General features: G+C 40.7%; 1 protein-coding gene across 10 annotated transcripts in view; it reads left to right on the top strand.

Moving 5' to 3' along the window:
• Positions 1-21,112, top strand: part of PARP4 (poly(ADP-ribose) polymerase family member 4) — a 93,013-nt gene extending 71,901 nt beyond the window's left edge. For 7 of the 10 annotated variants that reach the window (XM_001153521.7, XM_016925052.4, XM_016925054.4 and 4 more), the window contains 5 exons: positions 61-183; positions 6,563-7,642; positions 10,560-10,659; positions 15,441-15,573; positions 20,729-21,112. In XM_001153521.7, the coding sequence (XP_001153521.6) occupies positions 61-183; positions 6,563-7,642; positions 10,560-10,659; positions 15,441-15,573; positions 20,729-20,924 (1,632 nt within the window). In that variant the 3' untranslated portion in view covers positions 20,925-21,112. Of the gene's footprint in view, positions 1-60; positions 184-358; positions 468-6,289; positions 7,643-10,559; positions 10,660-15,440; positions 15,574-20,728 lie in introns of all 10 variants that reach the window. The other 3 variants (XR_010150384.1, XR_010150385.1, XR_010150383.1) reach the window with 2 other exon arrangements.
• Positions 21,113-27,500: the final 6,388 nt, after the last annotated feature.

Genomic DNA, 27,500 nt, shown 5'->3' with positions numbered 1-27,500 from the left:
AAAATCATCATTTAATTGGATAACGTCTGTTTGATTTAATCTATTTGTGATTCAATATAGGATGAGAATGAATCGCCTTTCCCTGATATTCCAAAAGTTTCTGAACTTATTGCCAAAGAAGATGTAGACTTCCTGCCCTACATGAGCTGGCAGGGGGAGCCCCAAGAAGCCGTCAGGAACCAGGTAAATGCTGATTACCAAATAAGTTGATATTGAGCTTTCGTTTTTTCATGAAGATGAAGGGAACCCTTTGCTAAAATAGCTCCCTTCTTACCTGTACATGAAGAAGTTGTATCCCTGATGACGGAAAATATTCATGCATTTATAAAATGTTGAATTACATCATGTTGCATTACAGAGACTTCACAATGTATGAATGGAGCTGTATAGTACAAAAAGAGAACACCTCTGGCTGTGCTTCTATCGTGGGCAAATAGATTGTCATCCAGGAAGCTAAAGTCATTTAGGTAGTATAATAGGTTTGTCATGAAATTATCAATAGAAGTGCTATCTAATAATCTAAATTTACCACCAGTATTTCTTAAAGTTTATAGTGCTTTATACCATGGCCCTTATAACCAGAAACATAATAGAAATGGAAAAATGTGGCTTAAATAAAAATTGGAAGAAAAATTCAAAAACAAAGGAACAACACAGTGCTGACAACTCTCTTAGGTCTCTAGGTTAAAAAACTAAAATTTCCAGAATTTAAAAATTTAAAATCTGATCCGGCACCGTGGTTCACGCCTGTAATCCCAGCACTTTGGGAAGCTGAGGTGGGAAAAATCACTTCAGCCAGGAGTTTGAGACCAGCCTGGGCAACAAAGCGAGACCTCATCTCTACAAAAAGTCTTTTAGGGCGGGCACAGTGGCTCATACTTGTAATTCCAGCACTATGGGAGGCTGAGGCAGCAGACGGCTTGAGCCCACAAGTTCAAGACCAGCCTGGGCAACATGGTGAAACCCTGTCGCTACAAAAAAATACAAAAATTAGCTGGGCGTGGTGGTGCTTGCCTGTAGTCCCAGCTACTCAAGAGGCTGTGGCAGGAGGATGCTTGCACCCAGGAAGCAGAGGTTGCAGTGAGCCAAAATGGCACCCCTACACTCCAGCCTGAGTGACAGAGTGAGGATTTGATCATAAATAAGAAAATAATATACGAAAGATGTGCAACCTTGTTGCTAAAAGAAGTTAAAATGTAAACTGCCATGAGATTCCTTTTTATTTTTTAACTCTGTCAGGTTGGCAAAGATCACAAAAGGTAGATGATTGAAAGTCAGTAAACACAGTGGTTAAGATCACAGGTGCTGTGGCCGAATGCTCAGGTCTGAACCCCAGCCCGCGCTTCACTCTCTGGGACTTGACCTTCCCAGTGCCCCAGTCCTAATGCCCTAGTGGGGAGAGCAGTAAAATCCACCTCAGGTGGTTGTGAAGAGTTCTAAGACCATTCCAACACGTCTAGCTCCTGGATATTTGATAATTATTAGGTGTAGTTATTAATTCTCAAAGGTGTCTGAAACAGGCACTGTTGCCCAAACAGATGGGGCAGAAAGCTGAAAAGTGGCCTTGGGTTTGGAGGGATACTTGATTTCTTTTTTTTTTTTTTTAATTTTTTTTTTTTTTTGAGATAGAGTCTCGCTCTGTCGCCCAGGGTTGAGTGCAGTGGCATGATCTCAATTCACTGCAACCTCTACCTCCTGGATTCAAGCAATTCTCGTGCCTCAGTCTCCTGAGTTGCTGAGATTACAGGTACGCGCCACCACACTCAGCTAATTTTTGTATTTTTAGTAGAGATGGGGTTTCACCATGTTGGCCAGGCTAGTCTCGAACTCCTGATTCACCCGCCTCGGCCTCCCAAAGTGCTGGGATTTCAGGCATGGGCCACTGTCCCCAGCCTTGCTTTCTTACAGTGCACCCTTTTGTATATTTTGAATTTTGAACCATGGGCATGGATTGCCCATGAAAGAAAAATAATACTTTAAGCAAACACAAAGAGTTTGGGGAGTCAGGAGTAGTAGGAGGTGCATTCAGCCAGGCTCAGGTGGCCCCGTAGGCTCACCCACAGGCAGGGCAGATGTTGGCAACATCGTGGGCTCCCACGCTGGTCCGGACTTCCAGGTCAGCCAAAGAATGGGACTCAGGGCTGCTTGAAGGAAAGCGAGGGGCTAAGCTGAGGGGCTGTGACCTGTGGCCTCTCTCTGACTGCACAGGGGCCCTTAGAGTGCATTGTTTTGGGGGAAAAAAAATTCTGATGTACAATTAAGAATCAACTGTTTGTCCTTGAGACTTACTGTTAAAATGGGCCCTGGAAAATATATACTTATCTTATATGTGCTTCAAAAGGGCACACCCAGAAGAAGCTCTGAAAATGGAGATGGTCATGGTTGCACAACAGTGTGAATGTACCTCGTGCCACTAAACTCTAAAAATGACTAACATAGCAAACATTGTTATATACATTTTTCCCACAATAAAAATTAAATTAACAAAAATAAGAGATACACCTCTACACTCTGCCACACACGTAAGTACTTTGTTCACAGAAAAGGTCTGGAGGGATATATGCCATAGATCAGATAAGACATTCTGTATGGCTTTTATTTTCTTCTTTGTGTCTGTCTACTTGTGTCTACTTGTATTTTCTAATTTTCTCATAGTGCACATGTGTTGTTTTTAGATTTTTTTTTTTTTTTTTTGAGACAGGGTCTTACTCTGTTGCCCAGGCTGGAGTGCAGTGGCACCATCATAGTTCACCACAGCCTCGACCTCCTGGGCTCTAGAGATCCTCCTACCTCAGACTCCCAAGTGGCTGGGATTACAGGAGTGAGCCACCATGCCTGGCCTGTTTATAGAAATTTTTGAAGTTATTTTCAAAATTGGTTCTAAATTAATTTAGGTTTTAATACAGTGTGATGATAAATTATTTCATACTAAATTTGCAAATACGTTGGATCTTAATACTTCCAGATCCAAACATATCAGATGAAAAATATTATCCATTAGCTTGATGACTTGAAAGTTTATATTTATGTTAGCTGCAATAAGTTGTTTGAACAGACCATGTAATTTAGCAAAAATGTCAAGCCTCTGTTACTCTTCCTCGATATCTGTTTTACCAAAATGTGGCACCTGCCTCATTCTACACGGAGTCATTCCACTGAATTCAGTAACACGCCAGCCGCAATAGAGCCCGGACATCCAGGTCTGTTTGGTCCTTCCCGACTCGCTGAAGCTTGGGGCATTTCCTTATTTGATACATCTTCATTGTGAAATGAGACCCTCCAGGGAGCGCAACACCTTTTCTGCTGGGACGCGCTCAGGAAGGACAGCGCTCAGTGCTGTGTGCTCTTGTCCTCCCGCAGCCACGCCTGGGCTTAGGCGCAGTGTCTTCTGCACCAACCCCAAATCCACTTCGTTCCCTCCCTCTCATGAAAGCACATTGAGAACAAGCGAGAGGCAGAGATTTTTAAAACATACCTCCTAATCCAAGTTTTTAAAGTAAATCATTTGTAAAATTCAGTGCTATAACTCTTAGCAAGAAATTGAGGGCACTGAAGCTGAGGGTCCAGAGCCCACGCTGTTCCTTAAATCAGGGGTCCCCAACCCCCAGTCCCTGGCCTGTTAGGAACCAGGCTGCACAGCAGGAGGTGAGGGGCAGTGAGCGAGCATTACCGCCTGAGCTCGCCTCCTGTCACGTCAGCAGCGGCAGTAGATTCTCATGGGAGCCCCGAACCTGTTGTGAACTGTGCATATGGAACATGTGGAATACTTTCATCCCAAAACCATCTGCCCCACCCCTGTCCATGGAAAAATTGCCTTCCATGAAACCAGTCCCCGCTGCCATAAAGGTTGGGGACCACACCTTAGGTGATCAAGATGTGGGTATGTGGTTAAGCAAAATAAGCAATTGTGAACTTGAAGGGAAAGAGGAAGCAAGTGAGTGATTTTGGCAAATAGAAGAATCATAATGAGGCCAGGCACGGTGGCTCATACCTGTAATCCCCACACTTTGGGAGGCCAAGGTGGGTGGATCACCCGAGATCAGGAGTTCAAGACCAGCCTGGCCAACATGGTGAAACCCTGTCTCTACTAAAAAATACAAAAATAGTATTCAAGAAGGAGTTTTATAAGATAAACAAAAATAACCCATGTTTCTCAGTATGATTCTTTTTTTTTTTTTTTTTTTTTTTTTTGAGATGGAGTCTCACTCTGTCACCCAGGCTGGGGTGCAGTGACTGTTCACAGGCTCTATCACAGAGCACTACAGCTTTGAACTCCTGGCCTCCAGCGATCCTCTCACCTCAGCCTCCTGAGTAGCTGGGATGCTCCACAATACCTGACTTAATCAATTTTTTGATCTTTGCAAATCTTACAGGTGAAAAATGTATTGGTGACATTTAAGTTTTTGTTTCTTTATGAATGAAGAGGAGCATGTTTTATATTCTTACAGCCCTATGTATCACTTCCTGTGTGTTATCTGTTCACATCTTTTATTTTTTTATTGAGATTTTAGTCATTTTTTAATTTATCTTAGGTAAACTTTTTATGTTAGGGAAATTAGCCCTTTGTGATATGAGTTGTGAAAATTTGTTTCCCGGTATTCCATGTGTTATTTTGATGTTGCCTATTATCTTTTGGTCATGCAGATTTTTTAATGCAGTCAAATTTTTAATCTTTGTGTTTCTTCTTTTTGTTTAGTGTTGTTTTGCTTTTCATCATGCTTAGAAATACCTTTCCTAGTCAGAGATTATACTTTTAAAATTTTTCCCTTTATTTTTTAAATAGTTTTATGTTTTCATGTTTACATTCAATTTTTCATCTGATTGAAATTTATCCTAGCATAGGATAAGAGATATGGAACCAACTTTATTCTTTTCCAGATGGCTCCTCCTTTTTTCCTCTTATTGACTTGAAATGCCACCTTCATAATCTAGTAATTCTCAGATTTAGGAGCTATTGCTGGACTTACCTACTCTGTTCCATTGATTCGTCTACTATAATTATTGTAATTTTATAAGAGACTTTAAGATCTGATAGTTCTAGTCCATCACTATTGATTGGTTTTTTCCAGTTTGCTTCTCTAATTTTTAAAAATTGAACCTCTGGTTAGCATTATTTTAAAATACGTCTTTTCATATGTTCTATAATATTAATTATTCAGGTATAAACTTGAAATTTGACTGAGTTGGGAAAGGACTACTCCTTTTTTAAATCATTCATATTCACAGGTAAAATTACAGGCTAATTATTTCGAAAATATCAAGGACTTGACATGCATATAAAACTGGATTTTATACATGCAACTTTTTAAGGAACACTCTTTGCATTTAGATTGAAACAATAATAGTAATATAGCATCCCTCAAAATTTGTTTTACATACATATTGTTCATGTTCTAGTATAATTATATGTTCATTTAATTACTTGAAAGCTTTTGGCTGGACACAGTGTCTCACACTTGTAATCCTAGCACTTTGAGGGGCCAAGCTGAGAGGATCACTTGAGCCCAAGAGTTCAAAACCAGTCTGGTCAACATAATGAGACCACATCTCTACAAAAGAATAATTTAAAAATTAGCTGGGTATGGTGTCACATGCTCATAGTCCCAGCTACTGGGGAGTCTGAGGCAAGAGGATCGCTTGAGCCCAGGAGTTCAAGGCTATAGTGAGTTGTGATTGTGCCATTGCACTCCAGCCCCAGGCAACAGAGCAAGACCCTGTCTCAAAAAATGAATAAGTAAAAATAAATAAAGCTTTTGAGACTGTTTTTCCATTTTGATCTCATTTTCTTAATATTGCTGTAAAGCAGTATAAAAACTGCAATAATTGACTTCAAATGACTGTCTTATTTTAGGCCTAAGTACACACTGTGATACTGCTCGTTGTAAAATCTTGGGCAAGTCACTTCTGTGCTCCTCAGTTCCCTCATGTGTAAAATGAGGGGTGTTTAAAATTCCGCAATTCTAAGAACTAAGAACTAAGAGAGAAGGTCTTTCAATATATTGATTGCTGATATTCTCTCCAGGTCTCAGCTTCCATGTCTAGAAATAGACAGCCTTGTACTGAAATGATCTTGAATGTCTCTGGTGGCATTATTTTCTTTCTTTTTTTTTTTTTTTTTTTGAGACAGAATATTGCCCTCTCACGCAGGCTGGAGAGCAGTAGTGCAAATCTGTTCTCATAGCTGCCTCAGCCTCTCAGGCTCAAGCACTCCTCCTGCCTCAGCCTCCCAGGTGGCTAGGACTACAGTCATGAGCCACTACACCTGTCTACTTTTTTATTTTTTGTAAAGATGGAGCCTCGCTGTGTCACCTAAGCTGTTCTCAAACTCCTAGCCTTGAGCGATCCTTCCTCCTCGGCCTCCCAAAGTGCTGAGATGACAGGCGTGAGCCGCTGCACGCAGCACTGGTGTTATTTTCAACATCCCAGCTCACATTGATGATCCTGATTCTGGATGAGCAACTGCCTGATGGGTGGGAAGTCAAGTGCTAGGAAGAATGTTTGCTTGATTGTTCTTTTTATTCTGTGTTTTCCCCTTACGTTAATAATTCTGTCTTCTGGGCAGTCTCTTTTAGCATCCTCTGAGTGGCCAGAATTACGTTTATCCAAACGAAAACGTAGGAAAATTCCATTTTCCAAAAGAAAAATGGAATTATCTCAGCCAGAAGTTTCTGAAGATTTTGAAGAGGATGCCTTAGGTGTACTACCAGCTTTCACATCAAATTTGGAACGTGGAGGTGTGGAAAAGCTATTGGATTTAAGTTGGACAGAGTCATGTAAACCAACAGCAACTGAACCACTATTTAAGAAAGTCAGTCCATGGGAAACATCTACTTCTAGCTTTTTTCCTATTTTGGCTCCGGCCGTTGGTTCCTATCTTCCCCCGACTGCCCGCGCTCACAGTCCTGCTTCCTTGTCTTTTGCCTCATATCGTCAGGTAGCTAGTTTCGGTTCAGCTGCTCCTCCCAGACAGTTTGATGCATCTCAATTCAGCCAAGGCCCTGTGCCTGGCAGTTGTGCTGACTGGATCCCACAGTCGGCGTCTTGTCCCACAGGACCTCCCCAGAACCCACCTTCTGCACCCTATTGTGGCATTGTTTTTTCAGGGAGCTCATTAAGCTCTGCACAGTCTGCTCCACCGCAACCTGCTGGAGGCCATATGACCAGGCCTTCTGCTGGCACCTTCCCTGAGCTGGATTCTCCCCAGCTTCATTTCTCTGTTCCTACAGACCCTGATCCCATTAGAGGTTTTGGGTCTTATCATCCCTCTGCTTCTTCTCCTTTTCATTTTCAACCTTCCGCAGCCTCTTTGACTGCCAACCTTAGGCTGCCAATGGCCTCTGCCTTACCTGAGGCTCTTTGCAGTCAGTCCCGGACTACCCCACTAGATCTCTGTCTTCTAGAAGAATCAGTAGGCAGTCTCGAAGGAAGTCGATGTCCTGTCTTTGCTTTTCAAAGTTCTGACACAGAAAGTGATGAGCTATCAGAAGTACTTCAAGACAGCTGCTTTTTACAAATAAAATGTGATACAAAAGATGACAGTATCCTGTGCTTTCTGGAAGTAAAAGAAGAGGATGAAATAGTGTGCACACAACACTGGCAGGATGCTGTGCCTTGGACAGAACTCCTCAGTCTACAGACAGAGGTATGTGTCTTATTTCTCCTTAAATCTGTGGTTGGCTGGCTTCATAGTTTAGAACGGGGCTCCTCAAAGCAGCTGGTCAAGGAACCGTCTATCATCAGTCTGTAGTGAAGGAAGGGGTTGTACACTGGGGTATAAATCATACTGCTTCCTTCATTGAGGAACTCTTGCTACAAAACAAAACAGACAGCTGAACAAAACAGTGTGCTTGATGCTGGCTGGTGTTTCTCTACAAACATTAGACCAGAACCTCATGCTGGTGAATGTTACTATTCCTCACATGAAAATGAACATCTCTGAACAGATGATGGGGTGAGATCTTAATTTCCTAGATTCTAGAACTAATGGATTGTAATCCACATAAATTTCCCACTGTGAAGTAGAGCACAAGCACTTGTACCTGTACTCTAAATATTTTCACATAGGTCATGGGAATACAGATATTATTCAACATGTATATTGTGTTAGAGCTTATCACTCCATTTGTTAAGCTGATAAACACCCTGTAGATTTGGCCCCATCGCTGGTACTAAGACCCAGTCCTGCATCTGTGATTACTTGTTTTGTTGTAAAGTAGTTTAGTGAAACGGAAAGGGCTTGATGTAGCATAAAAGTAAGTGTGAGTCCCAGCCCACTTTGTGATTTGGGGCAAGTCAGGTAACCTGTCTGAGCCTCAGTTTCCTCATCCATATAGTGGAGATAATGATAGTGTCTACTTCACAGAGTGGGTTTGAGGTTTAAACAGGATAATCACAGCTGCCCAGTTTCCCTACTTGAGACAGTGCACCCAAAAGCCTGCCAGGAGCATACTGCAGATGGTCAAGAGTGTGGATCCCACGGCCACTCCTGGCTCTGCTGCTTGTTAGCTGTGAGACTTTAGACAAATTGCTTTACCTTTCTGTGCCTCCATGTTCTCATCTCCAGTGTGGGTGTGATAATAGTTGTTGGGGTGATCAGACCCAACACCAGGTCATGGGTGTGACAAAGTCCAGTGGAGTCAAAGGATTGAGAAAAAGACAGTTTGAGAGAGAAAGGTGGGACACCAGCGTGCCATCACTATGGTGGAGGCTGCGAAGGCCCCGAGCTCTGGGAGCCCACGGTATTTATTGGTAATCCAACAAAGAAACAGATGGTGAGAATGTGGAGGTCAAAAGGACACGTTGCATTAAGTACATGATTTACAGCTGTGATGGTTTAGCATTTATATGGAACATATTCTGCTACTTGAGATAATGGGAACAGGAGCCTAGGAAGGCTAGAAGCAAGGAGCCAGCAAGTCTAGACACATTCCAGAGGACATTACGCAAGCCCTGCCTCAGTTTCCCTCCCAACACTCAGCTTTTTCCCAACAATAGTACTCCACAGGAAGTGGCTAAACATATCAAAGAACAGCACCTGGTACCAGTTCTCTATGGGTTGGTACATATTATCACTGCGGTCATTTTTCAAGGTATTGCCATAGATTCTTCAACCTGTGCACCTGCCTAGGGCCACACCCTGCTTTCTGCTCCCTGTGTTGGTTTCCCTAGGGTCTTGATTCTGTCTCCGTTGAGGTTAATATCCCCAAGCTCAGGCTTAGCACATTCTCCTGTGCATGTGATGGGGCAGGCAGATGATGGGGGTTGCAGGGAAGGTAGTTTTAAAGTGCATGTTTAATATAACAATTTTATGCTTAGAAAAAACTCATTTTCATGTTTCAGCCTACATCAGGGTACATTTTTATGTTAAACCAAAGGAATCATGCTGGAGATCTACTGTACAATACAGGGCCTATGATTGACAATCCGATGTGGTATACTGAAGCATTTGCTAAGAGGTCTATCTTATGTTAAGTACTCTTTCCACAAAAGGGAACAAAACAAAGCAAAAGGGGTGGAAGGAAAGTTCTGGGAGTGGTGGCTAAGTTCATGGCATTGATAAGTGATGGTTTGATGGTTTCACAGGTGTATATTTAACTCCAAACACATCAAGTTGTATACATTAAATATTGGTGACTTTTTGTATGTCAATCATATTTCAATAAAGTGGGGTTTTTTTAAAGAGGGAATCATGCGTGACATATACTTTAAAAGCTTGAGAAATACCGGTTCAATGCTCATTGCTAGTTGGCAACCCAGTAGGGTGACTATCGTTAACAATACATTGTATATGTCAAAATAGCTAGAAGAAAATATTTGAAATGTTGCTGACACAAAGACATGATAAATGTTCAAGCTGATGGAGATCCTAAACACCCCGACCTGATTATTTACATTCTATGCATGTATCAAAATATCATGCGTATGTCAAAACACATACAAGTATTATGTATCAATAAAAAATGAAATGAAGCATTGCTAGAAGGAAAAAAGTACCATTTAAAAAAATCTCGGCCAGGTATGGTGGCTCACGCCTGTAATCCCAGCACTTTGGGAGGCCGAGGCGGGTGGATCATGAGGTCAGGAGATTGAGACCATTCTGGCTGACACGGTGAAACCCCGTCTCTACTAAAATAAAAATTAAAAAATCTCTACCCATGAGCCTCTTTCCACACTTTTTATAAGCGCCACCAGATATGTAGTGTTCATAGCATTTATGAGGTTCCAAACAATACTATGTCACTAGTGTATGAAGAACTTTATTTTACAGTAATAAAAATGTTAGAAATGCCTTAATTAACTGAAATAAATGGAAACATTTATCACATAACTTCTTTTTTCATTTAATTTGTTAAAGTTTTATTTTAGATGCAGAGGTACATGTACAGGTTTATTACATGGGCATACCGTGTGGTGCTGAGGTTTGGGCTTCTAATTGTCTTGTTGCCCAAGTACTGAACATACATTTTTCAACCCTTGCCCCACTCCTTCCCCCACTACGTAACTTCTTATGTGATAAAATGTGAATAACATAACTTATATTTGTTTCCTTAATTTTGTAGGATGGCTTCTGGAAACTTACACCAGAACTGGGACTTATATTAAATCTTAATACAAATGGTTTGCACAGCTTTCTTAAACAAAAAGGCATTCAATCTCTAGGTAAGGCACTATGTTTCCATTTATTAAGTCATTATTTTCATTCATTAATAAGCATGCTCCTAATTGTTATAAACTGTTTTGTAAGCTAGTGTATTAATGTAATAATTATGAAAGTTATATTCAAATGGAGTTATATTTAACCATTAAAGGAAATGGGAGATGGGTTTCTAGTCATTTTTACCACTAATTAGGGTATTATCTGAGCAAATTTATTAGCATAAATAGCACCAAGTGCTGTAAAAAAAATCTCAGAAGCTTAACATGGTAATCAAAGATTACTTTTTTGTCCATATCACAGTCAAGTATTGGTCAGGAAGAAAGTTCCACTTATGTGGTCATTTAGAGACCTTGACTCCTTCCATACTGTGGCTCCACCATCTTCAATATATGTCTTTAAAATTATCCTGGTAAGAGAGAAGAACAAAGATTACCCTGGCATCATCCCCCTGCTAGACAAGAGGAAGAATACTAGTCACATAGCCCCATCCATGTACGAAGGCCTGAGAAATGTACTGTTAAGCTGCATGTCCAGGAGGAGAAAAGAGCTCTGATGAGCTCCTAGCCAGCCTCTGCCAGAGGCAGTTGTTCAACCTCTGGACCTGTTTCCTATCATGACAACAAGGGGATAGATGAGGAAGTCCTGAGCATCCTTGACCCAGCAAGTGGTTTGAAGGTCAAATGCTAGCCCTAGGACAGGAGCTGTTGTTTGTTTGTTTGTTTGTTTTGAGACAAGGTCTGGCTCCATTGCCCAGGCTGGAGTGCAGTGGTACTATCTCGGCTGACTGCAACTTCTACCTCCCAGGCTCAAGGGATCCTCCCACCTAAGCCTCCTGAGTAGCTGGGACTACAGGCACCTGCCACCATGCCTGACTAATTTTTGTATTTTTTGGTAGAGATGGGGTTTTGCCATGTTGTCCAGTGTGGTCTCGAACTTGTGAGCTCAAGCAATCTGCCCACCTTGGCCTCCCAAAGTGTTGGGATTACAGGCATGAGCCACCATGCTCAGCCTGGAGATTTTTTTTTAAAATAAAATACACATTATTAAACAACTAGCCAATATTCATGGATAGATAGAGCAGCAGCGTCTCACTGCCCCACCATCACCTCTAAAATGCCAGAGTTTTCATATTCCAGGCTGGGTGGGTGGGCAAATGCATAGCCTGTTTGACCTGCACTAGGCCAAAAAGGGGTGATGACAATTTACGTGAGGAGTGAGTGCTTATTCCTGGAATAATAGAAGAGCCTCTATCTGACTAACTCTCCTGCCAATAACAGTTATTAACTTTGAATAAAATATTTAAAACCATTCTTTGAAGGCCAGGAGAATAATCAAAAACAGGCAGAAACTAGAGTGAACATAATCTTTGAAAGAAAGAAAGCCAACTAGGTGGGCTCCACACGTATCCAGCTTGTCACGTAAAGGCATTTCTCAGCTCATGAGACACAGTGGGATGTTTGAACTAAAACAGAAAGTCTTAACGGGATGAGGACATGGGGTTGGAGTTTAAGGTTGCCAAAGTGGCTGGAAGTTAAGGATTAAAATCCTATAAAGGAGGGAACCACAGAGCAGGGAACTCTGAAATCTGCATCCAGATACCCCTCGGATCCTTGGCTGTCTCCTAAACTCTACATATACAGGAGCAACCTCAAGGAATCCAGAAAAAAGCAACAGCTGGGAAGCTACAGAGCTAAGCAGAGATTTCAGCTGCTGCCTAGTACTGGCCAGAGTTTAGAGTTCAAGTGGCACCAAATTAGAGAGACTTTATGAATATCTTTCCATTGAAACCATAAAAGGGTCATAAGGATCATATCTCATGATCAAGGACTATACCCCAGGACATAGGGATAAGCCAAAATAGACCCATCCTAATAAAGCCTAAAACAAAGCCTACACAGGACCCACCAGAACAAAACTGAACACTCTTTAGAGTAAGATAGCATAGCTGAGAGTCTCTACAAGGTGTCATTTTTAATGTTCAGTATGGAATGAAAATTTAATAACATACGAAGAAGCAGGACAATATGATCGTGATCAAGGGGAAAATGGGCTATAAATGCTGACCCACAGATGACCCAGATGTCAGAATTAGCAGACACAGACTTTAAAACTGCTATTAAAAATATAGTGAAGGATTGACTTACCAGAAAAGGATGGAATGGGTGAATAAATGGCAGAATCTCAGCAAATAGATGGAAACTATAAAGAAAAACCAAATTAAAATCCTAGAACTGGAAAATATAGTATCTGCAATGAAAAGGTCATTGAATGAGCTTAACAACAGAATGGACAGAACAGGAAAAAAATCATTTAATTCAATTGACAATGCACTCAATAAACTTACCTAAACTGAAATATAGAAAGAAAAAAATAGAATGAAAAAAGAACAGAGGAGCCAAGACTGTGGAATGATATCAAAAGGTTTAACATTTGTGTAACTAGGGTTTCAGAAGGTGAAAGGGTAGACAGAAAAATATTTTAACATTTTTGTAAAATTGATCAAAGACAGCACCTTCCAGATCCAACAAACTCAGCAGAACTCCAAGCACTATAAATACAAAAATGACCACATTTAGATAGGCCAGAGTCAAACTGTTGAAAACCAAAGATAAGCCAGGCATGGTGGCTCACACCAGTAATGCCTGCACTTTGGGAGGCCAAAGGGGGCAGATCATTTGAGCTCAGGATTTCGAGACCAGCCTGGCCAACATGGTGAAACGCCATCTCTACAAAAATTAGCCAGGCATGGTGGCGTGTACCTGTGGTCCCAGCTACTTAGGAGGCTGAGGTGGGAGGATCACCTGAGCCCTGGGATGTTGAGGCTGCAGTGAGCAGTGATTGTGCCACTGCACTCCAGCCCAGGTGACAAAGTGAGATAAAAATTCAAGATAAATATATTGTCATGTGAGGCTGGAGCTCATGGAAGAGGTCAGAATTGGAAAAGACTGGGAAAATTCTCAACGTTAGTAGTATTTAAAGCCTGGCTCTGGATGAGATCACCCAAAGAAAGAAGGTGGACTGAGCAGAGCAGGTGCTAGGACCAGCCTGCTGCACAGCAGGGTTTAGTGTTCAGACTGGACAAGAAACAGCAAAGACGCTGAGAAGGAGCGGCCTGAGAAACAAGAGGAAAACTGGAGAAAATTGAGTCACAGATGCAAGGGGATGGGATTTCACGGATGTGCCTTATCCATGGGCTTTTCCTATGTTTCACTGTATTGCTCCCTATTATCTGCATTATTTTTCTGTAAGCATGTGCTTTTCTGCCTTTCTTCGTCTACGTAGAGTCTCAAGCTGTCTTTTTTCTCTGATTTGTTTTTATATCTCTGTACCCAACTTTGTCTTTTATCCTCTTCTTCATTTCTCTTTTATCATCCCCTCTCCTTCTGAATTTGTTTTTTAAATGATGCTGATACACATTAGGTATTTCATCAGTTTATTATTTATTATATTATTCTTGGAGTTGTATGTTGCTTATTATTAATATTGCTTAAAAATTAATCTAACATTTTGTAAATAATACTCAAAAAATAAGCCACAAAAGAATCCAGCAAATTAAACTGCTTTTGTCTCCATTGATTTTCTTTTGTGGACAATGGATTGGTTTTGTTATTTTGTTTTTAAAAATGTATTCAATTCCTTTTTCCTCTATTAAGAACATTATATTATTTAATAAAAGCCCACTTACGAGCAGTTTTGGCTACCTCAACGATGTAAAATTAATGGTGTATATGCAGATATGTGCATACTATGCCAAGTCCTTTTGTCTTTACTCAAAAAAAGTAATTGTATATTCTTAATTATAAGACAAAGATTTGGGTTTTTCTTTTCTTCCCTAAAACCATTTTTTGGCTATGTGTCGTGGCTCTTGCCTATAATCTCAACACTTTGGGAAGCCAAAGTAGGAGGATCACTTGAGTCCAGGAGTTGGGGGCTACAGTGAGCTCTGATCACACCCACTGCACTCCAGCATGACAGAGTGAGCCCCTGTCTTCTCCAAAAAAAAAAAAAAAAGAAGCTTGGATTTTTAAAATGAAAATGGGTTGTTAATTGAGTTCAACACATGTAAACGTTCATTTTTCAATTTTGATATTTCATAATATAGTAAAATATCTTGGATACCTATAGGAACTAACCACTAGAAATAATTTGATACACCAGTGTAATTAGTCATATCTGTTGTTTATCTGTTGAATATTTAGGTTTACTCTTCTAAGCTATTTGTAACAGGAGCCTAAAAACTGGATTTCTTTTAGTGAACTTCATGGCTCTTTGGTTATTGAAGATGGCAAGTGAGGGGCGCTCTGGATACAGTTCAGTTTCCTGACAATGATCAGGATAATATCATAGGCACACGGGTCTAACTGTCCTCATTTTTTATTTAAACAGCAAGCCATTTAAGGACCTTGAAGAGTATTAGAGTTTCACGATCTGCTCATGTACTGTGATTTAACCGTATTATAATTCTTTTTTTTTTTTTTTTTTTTTTTTTTTTTTTTGAGACAGAGTCTCACTCTGTCGCCCAGGCGGGAGTGCAGTGGCGCGATCGCGGCTCACTGCAAGCTCCGCCTCCCGGGTTCACGCCATTCTCCTGCCTCAGCCTCCCGAGTAGCTGGGACTACAGGTGCCCGCCACCCCCAGCTAATTTTTTGTATTTTTTTTTTTAAGCAGAGATGGAGTTTCATCGTGTTAGCCAGATGGCGTATTGTAATTCTTTAATGAGAATTTTATAAACAGGCACAGTTTGAGATGCAGAGTTTACTTAACAGAGTTTTTTTCCTTTTAGGTGTAAAAGGAAGAGAACGTCTCCTGGACATAATTGCCACAATGCTGGTACTACAGTTTATTCGCACCAGGTTGGAAAAAGAGGGAATAGTGTTCAAATCACTGATGAAAATGGATGACCCTTCTATTTCCAGGTGGCTTTAACTATAGTATTATGCAACTTATTTATATTTTCAACTATTTATTTAATAAACCTTAGAAACAGCTATAGGGAATTATCTTACATGTGTACACTACTTTATAAGTATGTAGCAAGAGAATTTGTTTGCAGGCGACAGCTTGCCCACAGTCCCCTGTGGCGGGCAGGGCTGATGTGGTATTTGTGCCTTGGGCTGCACAGGAAATGGGCTCAAAGAGTTTCAGTGCAGCTCCCGCTGGAGCCCGGCGCTTCTGGCTCTGGATGTGGTACTCTTCACTGCAGTGTGCTGATCCTGGGTGCCTCCAGAAGACCCACAGTGTGACTGTTGGGCCCAGCCCTGTTCCCAACAATGGCAGGGCCTGGGACAAGAATACAATACCAGTATTTAAAGTTTATAACTTTATAGTTTATAACAAGTGTTTAAAAGTTGTAAATCAAACTAGCAAACTATTAGATTAAATGTGTTCTAATCTCCTCCCTTGGCAAATACAACTTCATAACCACCTGGAAGGCCAGGTTCAAATTCAGCCCTTGGTTGACCCCAGCACCCTAAGAGGGTTTGCCTGCACACGTGAATACCCCACCCCACCCATCAAAATGCCATCCAGACCCCATGCCAGTGCCCCCTCACACCAGCCACCTTGTAGCACCAGTGAGATGGCAACGCTGTTCAAACTCAGGATGACAGACCAGGGAAGACCCTGGAAGTGGACTCAGGGCCGTGTGGTCAGGGATGCTGGAGTTGCAGGGTCTAAAAAGGAAGATATGGGCTCCGGGGTGGGCATATTCTCTTGTCCCTACAGACCCCCCACCCCATGGCAAGAGGGTCAAGACCAGAGTAGGATCCCTCTGAGAGAGAGAGAGAGATATATATATATGTATATACACACACACACACACACATATGCACACATGCATACACATATACACATATACATACACATGTAATTGGCTTATGTTCTTTTAAAGGCAAGATAAGGGGAAAACTAATCAAACTAATAATATTATTGCTACGGGGATTTGATAGAGGGGACAAAGATAGAAGCTAGGTTTCTCCTAGTGTGCTTTGTTTTGCAGTTTTGACTTTGGAACTGTGTAAATATTTTACATAATAATGCATAAGATTGATACTTATTTATTTATTTATTGAGACAAAGTCTGGCTCTATCGCCCAGGCTGGAGTGCAGTGGTGCAATCTCAGCTCACTGCAACCTCCGCCTCCTGGGCTCAAGCCATCCTCCCACCTCAGCCTCCTGAGTAACTGGGACTACAGGTGTGCACCACCACGCCCTGCTAATTTTTGTATTTTTGTAAAGAAGGGGCTTTGCCATGTTACCCAGGCTGGTCTGGAACTCCTGACCTCAAGCAATCCTCCCGCCTCAGCCTCCTGAAGTGCTGGGATTACAGACATGAACCACTGTGCCCATCCTGGGAATTAATTTAAGGTGAATTTAAAACATAGTACTGGCCGGGCGCGGTGGCTCACGCCTGTAATCCCAGCACTTTGGGAGGCCGAGGCGGGCAGATCACGAGGTTGGGAGATCGAGACCATCTTGGCTAACACGGTGAAACCCTGTCTCTACTAAAAAAAATACAAAAAAAAAAAAAAATTAGCCGGGCGTGATGGCGGGCGCCTGTAGTCCCAGCTACTGGGGAGGCTGAGGCAGGAGAATGGCGTGAACCTGGGAGGCGGAGCTTGCAGTGAGTCGAGATCGTGCCACTGCACTCCAGCCTGGGTGACAGAGTGAGACTCCGTCTCAAAAAAAAAAAAAAAGAAGTACATAATTTGACTATATCTCTCTAGTGGGATAGTACCTAAGGATTAAAAAATATTACAAAGAAATCTCACTGGGAGTAGTCATGGTGTTAATAATACTTTTGATTTGTTATTTTGGAAGGTAGATATTAATATTGTTAGAAACTAATAGGTATAAAATCAAAGAAGTTAAACAAAACCCCTTGATTTCTAAACTTGAATTAGATCAGAGAATAGAGGAACATGTTACTTGACACCATGGAAATGCAGTCAGCAAAGTCTGGAATGTGGGGAAATAAATGGCAAGAGAAAAATAAATGGCAATAGAAAAAAAAGGTTGAGGAGCAGAACCTGTAAATAAACCTTTAGAGACATATCAACCAAAAGCAAGGGTAGACCTTGTTTAGGTCCTGATACAAACAAAACCCACTGCATTTAAAAAAATGAGATAGGAAAAATTAAACACTACCTGGATATTTTATGATATTAAAGAAATATTGATAACTATTTTTTAAGTGTCATGATTAAGAAAAAGTTCTCAAACACAAAACAGGTGTTCAGGAAGTTCTGGGCTAGGCAAATTGGCTCATGCCTATAATCCAGGCACTTTAGGAGGCTGAGACGGGAGGGTCACTTGAGCCCACCAAGATCAAGCCCAGAAGTTTAAGACCAGCCTAGATAACCAATGAGACTGCCATCTCTACAAAAAACTTTTTGTAATTACCCAGGCATTGCTGGGCACGGTGGCTCACACCTGTAATCCCAGCACTTTGGGAGGCCAAGGCAGGAGGATTGCATCCAGGAGTTCAAGATCAGCCTTGACCACATAGCAAGACCCTGTCTCCACAAAAAAATTTAAAATTACCCGAGTGTGGTAGTGTGTGACTACTCAGGAAGCTGAGATTGGGGGGATTGCTTGAGCCCAGGAGGTTGAGGCTGCAGTGAGTTGTGATCGTGCCACTGCACTCCAGCCTGGGCAACAAAGCGAGACCCTGTCTGAAAAAAAAGGAAAATCATAATTTACTATATGTAATTTATACTTCCATTTTTTAAAAAGCAATACCTTCTCATTAGTTTGCCAAGAAAGATGAGAATTTGTTTTTCTGTTTTGGGAGTTTTCTTTTTTGTTGTTGTTGTTTTTATTTATTTATTTATTTATTTATTTTTTGAGGCCAGATCTCGTTCTGTCACCCAGGCTGGCGTGCAGTGGCACGATCTCGGCTCACTGCAACCTCCACCTCCCAGTTTCAAGCAATTCTCGTGCCTCAGCCTCCTGAGTAGCTGGAATTAGAGGTGTGCACCACCATGCCCAGCTAATTTTTATATTTGTGGTAGAGATGAGGTTTCTCCATGTTGGCCAGGCTGGTCTCGAACTCTGGCCTCAAGTGATCTGCCTGCATTGGCCTCTCAAAGTTCTGGGATTATAGGAGTGAGCCACTGCACTAGCCTATTTTTTGTATTTTATTTTAAAATAAACCAGTGCCATTTGCCAAGAGGATTAATTAAATAAATATCAAAGAAAAAAAACTTTGAACAGCTAGGAGGTGGGACTAAAAAATTAGTATTTGACTTAATAGGCACATCCAAAGAAGCATTTATTCTATTTAGATCATTGCCAATTATTAATATTATAGCTGTTAAAACAAGTATAAACTTTGAACCTGCTTTTGAACTGTAATATCACAAAGTAAAGATTTTCAAAATTGATCAAGTATATTCCAGCATATTGCTCTTACTCCATTACTGCTACTGTGCTAGCAAAATGGTTTGTTGGCACTTGAGTACATAAGACAAACAATTTTAGGCCAGACACGGTGACTCACAGCTGTAATCCCAGCACTTTGGGAGGTTGAGGCGGACAGATCACGAGGTTAAGAGATTGAGACCATCCTGGCCAATATGGTGAAACCCCGTCTCTACTAAAAATACAAAAACTAGCTGGGTGTGGTGGCACGTGTCTGTAATCCCAGCTACACAGGAGGCTGAGGCAGGAGAATCGCTTGAACCAAGGAGTCAGAGGTTGCAGTGAACCGAGATCGTGCCCCTGCACTCCAGCCTGGCGACACAGTGAGACTCCATCTAAAAAAAAAAAATTAAATATTTTTTATTTCCTGTTTATTGCATATTTGAAACTTTGTTCTATATTTTCTATTTCAGGATGTACGTAACGTTGATGCAAGAGCACATTATATGGGGGTGTAGGCACAAGATTTTCTTGCTAGCGGAATGTGAACCAAAAAGTGTAGAGGCCAATCAGTAAAAATATTCAAAGCCAGTTTTGTTGTTTTCAGCAGTTAGTAACTATCAGTAGATGAATATTTACTAGGAAACATTGGTCTTTTAACCACTTTGGGCATGCTTCTTATTTAGTATGTTCATCATGATTTAGTATCATGACATTCAGCGAACATTTATTGAGTGCCTACTGTGCACTAGGGACTAGTAAGCATGTTAAATTTGTAAGCTTTGTTAATTTCCACCACAAACCCATAGGACCTCGTTATTCTCATAATTGAGGAAACTGAGATTCCCAGTGTTGAATGAAAGCCACACAGTATCACATGGCCAATATCATGTGATTGCAGAGTCAGGACTCAAACCCAGCTCTTAACCACCACGCTATACTGACGGCCCTTTCCCAGTCCACAGGGAAAATTCAGGAACAGGGAGAGAATTTTCAAAATATTAAGTTTCCCCATAGAATTTTCTGAAGAACTTTGGTGTATGTTGCCACTTGTTCACTAACAAGTTCTAGCAGATGACAGAACAAATGAGGAAGTAGCTAATTAATATTAATGAACAACCTCAGAATTTTTCTGAGTGTTGAATAGACTTGAATATTCAACAGTCTCAAATATTTGACACCATTTAGTGGACACAGACTTGACTCGATATGCTTATTCTACCAAGTTGTTCCTGGTTTACGTGACACAACTGAATGTATGCCAGTTTCATGGGGGACTCTCAGATATTCTGAAGGTACCTAATCAAGTCAGTACAGTGGGAAGGAGAGAGAAACAGAAGCCTCATTTGTGAAATAGTACTTGAGTTTGTGCGTGAAGAATGGATAGGATTTAGACTGAGAAGCGTGGAAAGGGGACAACCATAAACAACTGTAGAGAGGCTGGAACCTGAGCTGTGCTATAGGCAGCAGGGATGCCTGGAGGCACGTGGAAGCCAGGAAGTGGTGGGCACAGGACACTTGACAATGCAGTGCATAAGCTCAAGGTCAGACGGGTAGAAGAACTTCCATAAGATGTCAAGGAAAACTGCTTTTATTAAATATCTTAATTTTTGGCAGAATCATTTTGTCTGATATAATTTGATGGGTTTAGTACCACATTACATTTCACATGTTATATTCTGAAATCTGAAACTTTTTTTTTTAATCTAGGAATATTCCCTGGGCTTTTGAGGCAATAAAGCAAGCAAGTGAATGGGTAAGAAGAACTGAAGGACAGTACCCATCTATCTGCCCACGGCTTGAACTGGGGAAAGACTGGGACTCTGCCACCAAGCAGTTGCTGGGACTCCAGCCCATAAGCACTGTGTCCCCTCTTCATAGAGTCCTCCATTACAGTCAAGGCTAAGTCAAATGAAACTGAATTTTAAACTTTTTGCATGCTTCTATGTAGAAAATAATAAAATGATAATAGATACTTATAATGAAACTTCATTAAGGTTTCATTCAGTGTAGCAATTACTGTCTTTAAAAATTAAGTGGAAGAAGAAATACTTTAATCAACTAACAAGCAATAATAAAATGAAACTTAAAATATTTCAGTTTTCTGTGTCTCATTTTTTTTGTTGTTTTTTTATGTATTTTTTTTTTTATTTTTTGAGACAAAGTTTTGCTCTTGTTGCCTAGACTGGAGTGCAATGACGTGATCTCAGCTCACTGCAACCTCTGCCTCCTTGGTGCAAGCAATTCTCCTGCCTCAGCCTCCCGAGTAGCTAGGATTATAGGCACCTGCCACCATGCCCTGCTAATTTTTTATATTTCTAGTAGAGATGGGATTTCACCAGGTTGCCCAGGCTGGTCTTGAACTCCTGACCTCAGGTGTTCCACCCGCCTCGGCCTCCCAAATTGCTGGGATTACAGGTGTGAGCCACTGTGCCCGGCCTGTTGTTGTTTTAGAGATGGTCTCAATCTGTCTCCCAGGCTGGAGTGTGGTGGTGCGATCATACCTCACTGCAGCCTCAAACTCCTGGGCTCAAGGGATAGTCCTGCCCCTGCCTCAGCCTCCCAATTAATTGAGACTACAGGCATGTGCCACCACACCCAGCTAATTTTGGGGTGTACTTTTTGTAGAGATGGGGTCTTGCTGTGCTGCCTAGGCTGGTCTTGAATTTCTGACCTCAAGTGATCCTCCCACCTCAGCCTCTGAATGTGTTGGGATTACAGGCATAAGCCTCTGCACCCAGCCGGTGTTTCAGAGTTTTAAGGTGATGAGAGATGCTTCTGGATAGTCCTGGGAGCCTGTGTCCTTCTCACATTCAGGAGTCCAGTGGAAAGCTGGCTCAGCTGGACTGAGCAATCTGAGAAGAAACATGATCTTTTGTAGGGGATCTGTCAGGGTGGTGGGAGAAATTATAAAAATTAAGTTGTAGGAAATAGACACAAAACTTCTTGGAAGGCCAGGAGGTTTGCATAGCTTCAGTAAAAGATTTGGCTGAAGGCAGCTGAATTCTCTTAAAAGCTTAGGGCGTAGATACATAGGAATGTAGAGGATTTTATCTAAATGGCTTGTTTACTCATGTGGTCCTAAGATCAACCTTTGATCATCTGCAGGCATGTGACTGCCATCTACTTAGGTCAGCAATGTTAATTACTCTCTAGTGGTGTTTACTTGAGACCTTTGTCCTTAAATCTGTACTGAATAAATGTCTGGAGCCTCAGCCTGTCAGGGCCACGGCTGCTGACTCTTTACAGCACCCTCCTCAGTGTCTGGGAGCTGCCCAGTCCCCTAGCCTGCTGTTTCATGGGATACCTGTGTCTGAGTGCATTTCTTCATCCGTCACATGGCCAGGGTATGGAGGTTGGACCTGGCAAGTTACTGACACAGTTTGAAAATTATACAGGATTTGTTGTTGAGTTGGATATTTTAGTCAACATTTATTAAGCCCATGCCTCAGCAGTAGTTGACTTTTGTCTAAAGGGAGAGAAAGAAATTCTAGTTTTCCCAAACGTCCAAGGCTCCATCCAAAACATGCTGAATCAAGATTTCCAGAAGAAAATCCTGGCAACTTGGATATTTAATAGGTGCTCCAGGTTATCAAGCACATTAGAACACAATGGCCCAGGTGCTGTATCTCAAAGTGTGAGTCTGTGGACTGGCATTGTCTCCCTCACTCAGGAGCTCATCAAGACAGGCAGAATCTCTGGTCCTGTTCGAGGCTATTGAATCAGAAGCTGCATTTTATTTAGCAAGGGCCCCAGGCGACTCCTGTGCACATTTATAGTTGAAGGGCTAGTGGACTGTGGTGACAGGAACATATTTGGTGCTTGTGCAGGGCCTTGTTCTAAGAACCCATGATGCTTGGGCACAGTGGAGCATCCCATCAGTCCAATTGTTGGGCGAAAAGCTGAGGCAACACTTGCTAGTCTGACATAATAGAGTCTTGGAACATGTCCTGGGTCCAGAGTTTGAAACCTCTTGTGGCCTATGGAACACCAAGCTCTGTACTTAAGAGTGGAAGGCTGCCCTGCCACACTACAACCTAAGCCCAGGGCATAAAACCCCTCGTGGCTTGGATGGAATCCAGGGCTCAGGGCATAAAACCCTTCGTGGCCTCTGGAATGTGTCCAGACTTGCTGGCTCCTTGCTTCTTGCTCTCCCAGGATCACAAATTGATTGTATCTTCAAAACAAATAACCCCATTAAAAATGGGCAAAAGATATAAACATACACATCTCAAAAGAAGACATACCAGTGGCCAACAAACATATGAAAACATAGAACTACCATTTGACATTGCAATCCCATTACTGGGTATACATCCAAAGGAAAGTAAGTTCTACCAAAAGGACACATGCACTGTATGCTCTTCTCAGCACCATTGACAATAGGAAAGACATAGAATCAACCTAGGTGCCCATCAATGGTGGACTGGATAAAGAAAATGTGGTACATATACACCATGGAATACTACACACTCATAAAAAAATTAAAATCACAGCTGGGCGCAGTGGCTCACGCCTATAATCCCAGCACTTTGGGAGGCTGAGGCGGGTGGGTCACCTGAGGTCAGGAGTTCAAGAGCAGCCTGGCCAACATGGTGAAACTCCATCTCTACTAAAAATACAAAAATTACCCAGGCATGGTGGCAAGCACTTGTAATCCCAGCTACTTGGGAGGCTGAGGCAGGAGAATTGCTTGAACCTGGGAGGTGGAGTTTGCACTGAGCCAAGATCATGCCATTGCACTCCAGCCTGGGCAACAAGAGTGAAACTCCATCTCAAAAAAAAGAAAAAAGAAAAGAAATTATGTCCTTTGCAGTATCATGGATGCAGCTGGAAGTCATTATCCTGAGAAAATTAATGCAGAAACAAAAAACCAAATACCATATGTTCTCACTCATAAGTGAAAGCTAAACAATGGGTGCTCATGGATATCAAGGTGGCAATAATGGACCTGGGGAGTTCTAGAGGGGGCACAGCAGAAAAGGGCAGAGGTTGAAAAACTAACTATTGGGTCCTGTGCTCAGTACCTGGGTGATGCGATCACTCACACCCCAAACCTCAGCATCACACAATATTACCAATAAACCTGCATATGTACTTCCAAATCTAAAAGTTAAATTATACCAAAAATCTAAGCTCAAAAAGAATAAAAGTCTTTTGCCCATTAAAAAACAAATAATAAAAGAATACGAATCATCCTATATCAGAAATCTATGTTAATGCAATTTATCATATTCATCAATTAAAGAAGACACACCTTACAATTATCTCAATTAGTGTAGGAAAAAGCATTCACTAAAATTCAGCCTGCACCTGTGACTTTAAAAATTAACAACAACTAGGAAACTTCCTTAACTCAACAAAGAGAATCTACCAAAATACCTACCAGGAACATCATATTAATGACATAATATTGACAGCATTTTCTTCAAAGCCTGGAATTAAACAAAAATGTCCTCTCTTCTTTGCTTCCATTTAACAATATACTACAGAGCCTAAACAGTGTAGAAAGTCAGTATAGTAAGTAAGTCTATAGAATAGCTCCTTAATCTAATGAGAGAGTTTAGGAAGATTTCTAGATGCAGGCTCAACATAAACAAAAAATAATAGCTAAGTCAAGGATGCAGGTTGAAATCTTTACAGTAATTACTAAAAACAGAAAAGGAGTATATGACTTTGAAGGTAATGACAGAGGGTGCGAAGGAAAGAATTACATTATTAAAATTCAATCAAAAGTAGAACATTAGTAGGAATATAGAAGGGTTAAATAAAATAAATAGATGTACATAGAACACTGTTCTCAACAATGCATAATACATGTTCTTTTCAAATGTACAGAAAACATTTGACAGTATCGACCATATTCTGGGCCATAAAGCAAGTCTAAACAAATTCCAAAGAACTAAAAGAAAAAAATACATAGTATGTTCTGTGTCCACAACACAATATAATCAGAAATCAAAAATTTAAAAACAAAATTCTCATATGTTTGGAAATAAGGAAGTATACTTCTACATAACTCATGGGTCAAAAAAAAAAAAAACAAGCACAGTCAAAGTTGGAACATAGTTTGAACTAAGTAAAATAAAAACAATACAAATAAAAATTTATGGGATGAAGCTAAAGCAATTCTTAGAGGGAAACTTGTAGCCTTAAATGGTAAATAGAAAAGAGAGTGGTCGACACTCTAAGAATTATCCATGTCAAGAAGTCAGGAAAAGAACAAATTAACCCAAGGAGTACAGAAGAAAATACTAAATATCATAGTAATTGATGAAATAAAAAATAGAGACCACCAATAAGGCCAAAAATTTGGTACTTTTAAAAGACTAGTAAAATTGATAAATCCCTGGTGAGACTAATCAAAAGAAAAAAGGGGAGAAGGCACCAAGAAAGCAATGTCAGGAATAAAAAAGGGAACACCTCTGTAGACATTAAAATGGTAAAATGATATTGTGAACAATTTGATGTCAAGACATTTGCAAAGTTAGATTAAATGGACAAATGCTAGGAAAACTATAATCTACCAAAATGGGCAAAAGAAATAAAATTAGAAAAACATTCTATATATGGAATTGAGCCATAATTTAAAGACTTCTCTCCAGAGAAAACTCTAGGCCAATGTGCGTTCACTGGTGAATTTCACTTCACACTTAAGAAGGAAAAAAATCAGCATGCATAAATTTACCCAGAGAATAAAAACAGAGAAAATGAAATCTAACTCATTTTATGAAGCCAAAATTTGAAAAAACTGTGAGAAAGGAAAATTATAACCAATCGCCCAGAAGACATGAATTTGAAAATCCTAAACAAAATATTAACAAACAGAATCTGGCAATTTAATAATAAAATTATTTAATAATTATTTAACAAAATAATAAAGCACAACTAAATTACATTTATTCCAGGAATATGTTGGTTTACCACTTAATCAATCAATGTAATTAACCACATCATCTCAAAGATTCAGAAAAATCTTAAAAAATTCAACATCCATTCATGATTTAAAAAAAAAAAACTCTTAGCAAACTAATTTCTTTTTTCTTTTTGTTTGTTTTGTTTTTTGAGACAGAGTTTCACTCTGTCATCCACGCTGGAGAGCACTGGTGCAATCTTGGCTCACTGCAACCTCTGCCTCCTGGGTTCAAGTGAATCTCATGCCTCAGCTGGAGTAGCTGGGATTACAGGCATGTGCCACCACACCTGGCAAATTTTTGTATTTTTTAGTAGAGACAGGGTTTCACCATGTTGCCCAGGCTGGTCTCAAACTCCTGGCCTCAAGCGATCTGCCCGTCCTGGGCCTCCCAAAGTACTGGGATTACAGGTGTAAGCCACGGTGCCCGGCCAAGAAATTTCTTAATCTGATAAATGGTAGCTAACACACACACACACACACACACACACACACACACACAGACATACGCGCGCACACACACACACACACACACTCGTAAAGCAATTGGGGAGATATTGAAAGCCTTTCCCTGGAGAATGGAACTATATGTTGATGGCTGCTATTGCCACTTCTAATTCTACACTGTACTGAAGGTTCTAGCCAGTGCTAGGGGAGAGAAATGACTGAAATGGAAAAAATACAATTTACTATTTTTATATGATGTAATCATGTACCATAAAATCCAAAAGAATCTATAGATAAATTAGTAGAACTAATAAGTGAGTTTAGGCTGGGCACGGTGGCTCAGGCCTGCAGTCCTAGCACTTTGGGAGGTGGAGGCTGAGGCTGGCAGATCACTTGAGCCCAGGAGTTTGAGACCAACCTGGGCAACATAGCGAAACCCAATCTGTACAAAAAAATAAAAAAATTACCTGGGCATGGTGGCACCTGCCTGCAGTCCTAGCTACTCAAGAGGCTGATATAGGAGGATCGCCTGAGCCCAGGGAGGTTGAGGCTGTAGTGAGCCATGATCATGCCACTGCACTCCAGCCTGGGTGACAGAATGAGACCCTACCTCAAAAAAAAAAAAAAAAAGTGAGTTTAGGAAAGTTGCTAATTGCAAGATTAATAAATAAAATGAGCTGTATTTAAAACAACAAAAAACATTTAGAAAATAAACATTTTTAAAGGGATATCATTTAAATAACCACAAAATATCAAATATCTAGGAATAAATCTCACCAAAAATATGCAAGCTTTCTATACAGAAAATGAGAAAGCATTGTAAAGAGAAACTGAAGAGGACTTAACTAAATGAGAGAATACCTCTGTTCATGGGTTGGATGAGTCAATATTGTAAAGATTCAATTCTCCCCAGTCTATAAATTCAATGCAATTCCAAACAAATTTCTATCCGGTGTGTGTAATTTGACTAGTTGATTTCCAAATTTATATGGAAAAGTAGGTGACATAAAACACCCAAACAATTGTGAAGAAAAAGAAAAAGATGATTATACTCACATGACTGGAAATGAGGACGTATTAGAAAGCTACAGTAAAATAGTTGTGCTATTGGCACAAAGATGA

Source organism: Pan troglodytes, chromosome 14, assembly GCF_028858775.2.
Source record: "Pan troglodytes isolate AG18354 chromosome 14, NHGRI_mPanTro3-v2.0_pri, whole genome shotgun sequence".
NCBI classification, from domain to species: domain Eukaryota; kingdom Metazoa; phylum Chordata; class Mammalia; order Primates; family Hominidae; genus Pan; species Pan troglodytes.
The sequence above is the reverse complement of the archived record's forward strand: the minus strand, read 5'-3'. Positions and strand labels throughout refer to the sequence as shown.